Source organism: Oxyura jamaicensis, chromosome 4 (genome assembly GCF_011077185.1).
Source record: "Oxyura jamaicensis isolate SHBP4307 breed ruddy duck chromosome 4, BPBGC_Ojam_1.0, whole genome shotgun sequence".
Lineage (NCBI taxonomy): Eukaryota > Metazoa > Chordata > Aves > Anseriformes > Anatidae > Oxyura > Oxyura jamaicensis.
This window is the reverse complement of record NC_048896.1, coordinates 33129423-33137971: the sequence shown is the minus strand read 5'-3', so window position 1 is coordinate 33137971 and position 8549 is coordinate 33129423. Positions and strand designations below refer to the sequence as shown.

General features: G+C 34.2%; 1 protein-coding gene across 2 annotated transcripts in view; it reads left to right on the top strand.

Annotated features, from left to right (window-relative positions):
• The window catches only part of HPGD (15-hydroxyprostaglandin dehydrogenase), a 26501-nt gene extending 18608 nt beyond the window's left edge, over nucleotides 1-7893 (top strand). Inside the window, exons 5-7 of one of the 2 annotated variants that reach the window (XM_035325782.1) lie at nucleotides 3758-3834; nucleotides 5648-5811; nucleotides 6947-7893. In XM_035325782.1, the coding sequence (XP_035181673.1) occupies nucleotides 3758-3834; nucleotides 5648-5811; nucleotides 6947-7085 (380 nt within the window). In that variant the 3' untranslated portion in view covers nucleotides 7086-7893. The remainder of the gene's footprint in view (nucleotides 1-3757; nucleotides 3835-5647; nucleotides 5812-6946) is intronic. The other variant, XM_035325784.1, reaches the window with a different exon arrangement.
• The last annotated feature ends 656 nt before the right edge of the window (nucleotides 7894-8549 follow it).

Sequence of the window (8549 nt, the reverse complement as noted above, 5' to 3'; positions counted from 1 at the left end):
TGTTAGAAAACATCATATGTTAGAAAACATCATATGTTAGAAAACATACTGTGGTTTCTTATTCTCTATGACATCTTCATCCAAACAGAAAGTACACTTTTCAAAGTATTACTGAAACTTAAAGATACTATCAAACAGAAACCAATTTTGTCCCAAGCTGCTTAACTGTGCACTCATGAAGAAAATAGACTGGGAAGGGCACCTAAAAGCTAGTATATCTTATCCAAAGGAAGAGACTTGCTCAAATTTCAGAGTGAAACATGTTCAATGGATAAGCATACTTGGAAAAAAAATCCTTAACTCTGTATTCATTAAAAATCTTCAGTGAACTGAAAGAAAGTGGTTTCAATAAAGCTTACTAATACAAATCAAGCTTGTTGATTCAATTCTCCATCTCCAATAACAATCTCTAAAGATGTGGACCATGAAACTTGACTAAAACTATTGACCTTGATAAAAAATCAGCTGTAGTGAGAAGCCTGACACCATGTCTGAAATTGTAACAACTGGTCTTGACACCTTACCAGCAAGGGGTATAAATGAGGGCAGGAGCTGCCCCTCTGTCAGCCTGTGAAGAACTAAGAAAAATAAACAAACAAATGAACAAACAAACAAAAAAAAAAAAACAGTTACAGAGTTGATGCACTGCTTTGCTTTTGGTAACCCAAAGGGCACGTTCAGTCATCACCCATTTGAACACCCTCTCCCCCACACAGTTATTTTGTGCATAATGTTCTCCAGCCTGTTTCAGAGATGCCATTCCACTTTGCATAAGATAATTAAATATTTATGGGAGCAGCAAATAGAATCCAGATGTTCTAACAAATGAATGCACTAATGAATGTTATGAAACCATTTTCATGCACTGGTAGAATAAATACTCAGGCAGTGCAGAATCAATGTCACACAGCAGTTCATCCCAAGACACTTTCTAGCACAGTCCTTAGGACACACCATTAACAGATACAGGTTCAGCTCTCCCTGGGGCAGGGCTGCCTGGGGCAGCTCAGAGCTGGAAACCACACTGTGGTACCGAGTACTGAACTTGGGAAAAAAAGTGAGGCAGGACTGTCATTGTAAAGGATGCTAGGACTAGCTCTTCATTGTCACTGCTTTGGCTGAAAGTGAGTTGATTTCTTCTTCATTCTCCACTTTAGAGAAAATAATCATCATCATCATCATCATTTCAGTTAGAACTGGTTTAAATGTTTTCATTTAACCAAATGATTTGTTTCTCTCTGCCTGTCAAATTATTTCTGCTGTCTTTTGACATTTGTCTTTGAACCTTCTTTCTTTTCCAAGAAGAAAAAAAGAAAAAAAAAAAAAAAGTGATTTGCCTTACTGGTTTAAAAAATAAAAATAAAATAAATATTAAAAAAAATATCCTTCTCAATTCCTCCTTTGTATTTCCCAGTACATTTTATGTATGTCTGTTACCTGCAGCCTTGTTGGAATTGTTTTCATCTTTAAAATATGTAAAACTACCTAAGGGTTAAAAAATAATAATAATAATATCATAATATTTCCAATGTGTGAGTATCCCAAAATTTCCAATTATCATGAAGAATGGTGTTGACGGATGACAATCAGAAGTCACCAAACAGAGGAATGAGAAGTCTTTGTTGCAATCGCACCCCAGAGGAGACACCATGGAAGACATTTTTCAAAATCAGATTCTCAATCAGAAGCATAATACATTAATCCAAGCTAAGGACATAACCAGCCACTAGGTTAAGTTGTTATTTTCCCAGCACTGAACAGTGGTGTGAACAGTGTTGCTTTCACTGGATCACCAACATAGCATTTAAACCAAGATAAAACCTTGAAACAGTCAGCGTTGTAATTAGAGCTTTCTTTGAAAGTAATTTTCTTTGAACAAAGTGGATTCCAGAGCAAAGACCTCACCAAAGTCTCTGGCATACATATTTTTCTCACAAATCCATACTTAACAGCTGAGTATTGTATCTATCATCTCTACTGAGATGTCACACTCTTTCTTAATTATATCACTTAAAATATGAAATAAGAAACATATCTTAGATGTGAAACCAGTTGATTTACATTAGAACTAACATGAAGGCATCAAAATCAGCATCGAGGTCTTACAATACCACATTCAAGAACACAAATTTCATCCTCTAACTACACAGGCTGTGGTTTGTTATTCATTCATTCCTAGCATTCAGGTGGAACCAGAGCATCCATATGGTACAATTCAGTTTTTATTTTACAGTGGATAGTGTTGGCATAGTGTTTAGAAATATACATACACTCATGGTCTGTCTCTTCTTGATGAGCTTTTTGCCATCAAACTCAGTTTTACTAGAATTAAGTTCTTATTTTTCCATCAAAGCCTCTACCCTTCTTTCAATACTGTAAATGAAATTTGTATGCTCTGCTACTCCAGTCACAAAGGTTCACAATCTCAAAAGTCACTTTCATTTTGCTTCTCCTTTCCCTTATAGAAGATCACAGTGCTATTACCAAGTGTTGTTAACTCTTTGTTCCTGTCCCCTTCTAGATAGTATCACCCTGGTTTTTCATTTCAGTACAGGGCCCACTGTAGGAGGTACCATACAGTGAAACCCTTTTCAGACTACCTAATTCCGTCTTAAAAAAAAATGCTTTGAGAAACTTTCCTGTCCATATCTCTGCTTTCATTTCTTTCTGTTCACTATCTGAGGTGTTCATCTTATCCTTCCTTTTACAGTGTTTACTGACTTATCTCCATACCCTCTCTTCACTGAGGGCCTGCATTCACTCCTTGGTATTTTTTTCCATTTACTTATTGCAGAATTACTTCCCTATTTCATTTAAATCTCTTCTTAAAAACCAACACCTACGAAATATTACTGTAAGTAAAATAAATTTTTATTTACAGTACTGTAAGTAAAATAAATTTTACACTGCATCTGATGGCACAGTGTCTGAAATATTTTGTTTATATTTGCTTATTTGAGCAAAAGACACTATGCAAAAGAGCATGTACTCTTTTGTTATAGTGGTTGCTATTTGTTATACTACTAACTACATTGTCAAATAAACAACAATAATATTTCATGGGCAGATGTATTGCCTGACTGCACATCTATAAGTTGATAAGCATATGCATTCCTCTCTCTTCTCTCTCTTGCACTAGGGCTAGGGGAAAAGATCTAAAAAAAAAAAAAAAAAAATCCTAGAGAAAGAATGTAATCAAGGGATTTAAGTCATCTATTTTATTTATTTAGTGAGGTATTACAACTCTAATACTAATTCAGTTACAGTAGACAGTAGATGTTGATATTTCCCTCACCTTGACCCACATTTCTTCCCTAAAATGAACGCAAGTGTCCAGTTTGCATATCAGTAGTTAAGGTGTCAGTTATCAGAGTATTTCTTTGCATATATACAGATTCATAGAACAAGGCTCTAAAATTCTTGGTTTAAGGCTCTAAAATTCTTGGTTTAGAGTGTGTTCTTCCAGATTCTGTCCTCTGTTTTGTCTTACAATAGAGAGGGAACTTTTATCTTAAAAGCTATACCTTTTTTAAAAATTTCTCTTTGGCCTTCCTGTGTTCTTATCTATTTCACTCCTTTTTCCCAACTTACTTCAGATTACAAAATGGAATTTGAAGATTTTTACTAAACTGTCTATTTTGTTGCATCTCTATAAATCCATCACTGATTTTTTACTGTATTAACTTACATATATGTTTAAGGTAATCATAAGTAGAGGTACCCAACATCTTTATTCAGCTAACTTTTTATTTTAAAGGACTCATGCCTGCTGCATTCCAACCTGTGTACTGTGCTACAAAGCATGGTGTAATTGGATTTACGCGCTCAATAGCAGTAAGTATATGTTTTTGAAAACAGCAGCTCCTTGGGACATGCTAAGTTTTTCATGCTCCCTCTCTATTGTCACATAACTGGAACTAATTTTCTTAAAGCAAATAAAGTGTCAGAAGTGCTGGAGGTTCCCTCCTTTTACAAATAGAATTTAGAGATGGAATAAGTAAGGCATGTGCATGTTTATGAACAACTTGAAGTTTAGGGAGATTTAGGGAACGCAGGAGAAAGACACTGTAAAATAACATAAGGACAGCAGGAGGAGCCCAGAAGTCATACATTCTTTTTCAAGCTTTAAAAAAATATTTTTCATAACTTCATCCCAGTCATTTAGCATTTTGGTTTCCTTATTTGTAAACGAGGTTGATGATTTTTTTTAATGATAAACAAGTGCTAAAGAGCACATAAAGTGATTGAATGCAAATATGTTGACCATTATTTATTCTTACCAACTGCTAACACACTAAAAAGGTAAAATGACACACTCAGAATGGGATGTGTTAGATAGTATATGAGCACATCTTAGTCTGACTCCAAAATTTTCTAGTCAAATCAAACAAATGGTATGAGAAAATAACTTGGAGACACTGAAATATAATTACATTTTCATAGATTAAACTTAAAGACAGTCTACTTATAAAAGAATTCCAACCTAATTTCCAGAATAAAGCACCTGAAAAAATCATTGCGGTAGCTATCTAGATTTGATTCCCCTACACTCCACACAAATCACTCCTTTTGAAGATTAAGCTAAACAGCGCACTATGGTTAAGTGTTGCACATCACATAGTAGCCACAGAAAGAACCTCATGCCTGGTTTTCTAGTTTTATTTTAACATGGTAATGTAATTTAACATCACAGTGTAAGGTCAAAAATAAAGGAGTCACCTTTAGGAAAATTAGAGGAAATGCTGTCTCTCTATTGAACATGATACAGTTGAGGAGAAAAAGAATAATAAACTGTATTTACCAGGAAAGGCAGTTCAGCCTAACATTGTACAGGTATGATACAAAATGTCTATGACTTCATTTTCTTTTTTTCTCAAACCAAAAGGGCAGACTACCATATCATGAAAATGAGATGTGATTTACATGATACCAAAAAGGGTTCCTGTCAGATGTTAATGTATATAGAATTTAGTTTTGAACAATTATGGTTATTCTTGGATATATCCTATATAGTTCATAAGGTTTACGGAATTGTTAAGAAAGTTCATCCAGCATTCAACCTGGCTGCTGATCAGACTTCTCCTTTGCTACAAGCATGCACTGGTAGCACCACAAAGGAAGATCCAGACAGATCTTTTGCTTACTTTCATCATGTTCCTAAGCCGCATCATTAAAAAAACCCTGCCCCTTTTATTGTTCACAGGGATTTTCCAGTGTATATACTTGGTGATAGATTTCTTCCTTGGCAGGGAGGTTAAAACAGCTGTAAAGGTTTAGCATTACAGCTTTAGGGGTACAGGCCAAATCTTATTTCAGTTGGGGTGAGGGAGGTAAATGACATGTCAAGAGCATTGATATGAAAATTTGGAGGAAAAACAGACGTATGGAAAAAAGTGTGTTAATTTCTTGTAAAAATGATCTCCCAGCAAAACAGATGCTGGAAAATAAAAATATAATTACGAGAAAAAGCATACTTCAAACTTAGATGTTGAAACAAAACAATTTGTTTTGCAACAAATTTGTAACAAATTTTGCTTACTAGGTAAGACTGAAATATAGTTACTGATAAATGTTATTCTTTGAAAAATTAGATACACAATACTGTTTTAAAATGTTGATGAAGAATGCCTAACTTCCTCTTTTCTAGTTAGCTGCTAACATAGAAAACTATGGTGTGAGACTCAACACAATTTGTCCAGGATTTGTCAACACGCCGATTCTTCAGTCAATAGATAAAGAAGAGAACATGGGACAATACTACTCATACAAAGATGAGATCAAAAATATGATGCAGTTCTATGGCGTCATGGAGTAAGTCAAGTCAAATATAATGTTTTTTGACCTTTGTAAATGAAGAACAAGCACACTCATTAAGATTTTCAAGTGATTCTCAGCAGGCAAAATTAAAGTAAAAAAAGGGAAATGCTGGCTCAAACCAATGTCAATCAAATGTGTTATCCTATATACGAGGGAGTAATGGCAGATATTTAAGGCATCAGATACTTTTAAGAGCATCACTTATTTATTAATACTTCCCTTTATATATTCCCAGTTCCAGCAAGTGCATATCAAATTCCTGAGTTAAAGACAGTGTATTAGTTTTTAACAGTCCTTGTTCCATAAATTGATTAAACAAATTTGAGATTGAGGGTTTGTTTTCCACAAAACCTGGAATTGAAACAAGATAGAAGTAAAAAAAAGAATGGACAAAACTGGACTAAGTTCATAAAAACACAGTACCAACCATGGTGGATCATATCAGTCACCTAGACCATTAGGGTATTGCCAAGAAAGGCAAAATATTGCCAAGAAAAGCAGACATTAGGGTATTGCCAAGAAAGGCAAAATATTGCCAAGAAAAGCAGACACCTAGGAAAAAGTACATAAACAAGACAGGCTTAAAGTGATATTTTTAGAATGCTTTCACTTAACAGTTAGCTGCTCATCTCCTTCTACACAATGGAAACCTGTGTTGTTTTGCCTGTCCTTTTTCATATGTCAAATATGTTGTATCTATTGACCACAACAGACCAATGTGACAAAGTTCAACTTACACTAATCTGTCAGCCCTGCTACAATAACCAAGATAAACAAGCAGCAAGGAGCTGCAGAGGATTGTGTAAGGGTTACTTCTGCCCACTTCCCCAAAAGACAAAACTCCAGTAGCACCTCTATATCCACAGAGATTTGGATAACTACAGCAAATAAATGGTGATTTGTAAAGCTGCAGCCTTATGTTGTATGTCATGATTAAGGAGACAATTTCTCTCCTGAAACAGTAATACCACTTTTGCTTTTCTCAAAACAAATTTGTTCAAATTTCAGATTAAGTTTCAGGGTATATAGATTTACATTCTGTTTCCATACCTGTCCTTTTCACATGTTCTATTACATCAAGATTTCAAGATTCTTAAATAACATCCTCACCCACCCCATTTTTTTTAAGCCCATCAATAATTGCTGAAGGACTGATAACAATAATTGAAGATGATACGCTGAATGGAGAAGTTATGAAGATTACAGCATCCCAAGGGATTCATTTTCAACAATACAGCCAAACGCCTTATACATCATCGAAGAGATAAATCTAATTGTTTTGTGCTAATTATCTTTTGCTTTACTTAAATAGAAAAAATGTTGGAAAAAATAACTTTTGGAAAAAAGGTTAATTTTGTATCCAGAGCAGTGACAGTATTCGAACATATCCTAATAACAGAGATGGAGAAGAAAACCCATCTCTGGGGATGAGGAAGATGTTATCATCCTACTTTGATTCTACAAGCCAAAATACAATTTATTTAGTAGAACAAGAACCCTGCTCTGAAGATTTCTGATTATGTAGTAGTAGGGGCCAGTTTTTTTCCTTCCAGTAGTTCTGTGCAACTATCTGATCTACATACTCCATGTATATTTTTCTAGACCTGACTTAGTATAATTCTTCTCACTGTGCTAAGTGCCTACTTATTTACATCCTGAATTCCTCAAACCAGAAATTCAGTTCAGGACTCCAGAAGACAAATATACCTATTAAACAAAAAAAAAAATAAATTACTTTTTCTTATATGAACATGTAAAATAGAACAAGAAGCAAAATTCTCTTTCCTCATTTATATAGGAAACTGAATATGTAGCATATCATACAAGGAAGTACAGATTTTTCTCTTCTTGGATTTTAGCTATTTATAAAATACTTCTGAAATATTTTTTTCTTTTATATATAAATATATATATATATATGTGAAATTTCTCTCTTTGTATATACAAGGATGAATACTTTGGCATTGATAGAAAAGTCTATTTACTCATCAAATCTCATTTTCTGAAACTTTAAATCTAATCTCCTGCCTTGATTGATTAAAACCTGAATTAAATCCTGAGTGATCTGTTTGTTTTCTATTTTGTACATGTCCATTTTGGTGCCATGATGTCTTAGATGGAGCATATTATATAATGGCAATGGAACTAAACTGATGGGCCTTCTACTTTCTGAGCTCCTCCAGACCTTCTGATCTAGTTCTATCACTAGTTATACTTATGAAGCAAACCTTTGTACTATATAGGCTCCATGCCTGAGTAAAAATACAGTTGTGTACAGTAATTTATTTAAGCTCATAGCATAAGATGAAGTAATAATCCCTAGCAAAGCTGAGAAAAAATAATAGTCACCCTCCTTAAGATTAGTGACTTTAACTTCAGTGATTTAAGCATTGTTGTTGGTTTCATTTTGTTTTTCAGGATTGTAACTAAAGAGTGGAAGCACTAATAATTATCTTCTGTGGAAGTCAGGGAGTAATAAGACTGGGGGGAAAAGAAAAGAAGCAGACACACGTACCTTGAATTACTCACCATGCTCTTCCCATGTTCATTTTTGGCTATGTTAACACTGATACTTTTAAAGCCTATTTTGTATGAACACATGATTGTATCCATACCATCAGCATTCCTTAATGCATCTATCTGACTTGATTGTATTAATTTCTACTTTCATTTCGTTAACATAGGAGCATGATATAGAAGATCTGAATATTTCCTAATATGTGAATAACCAG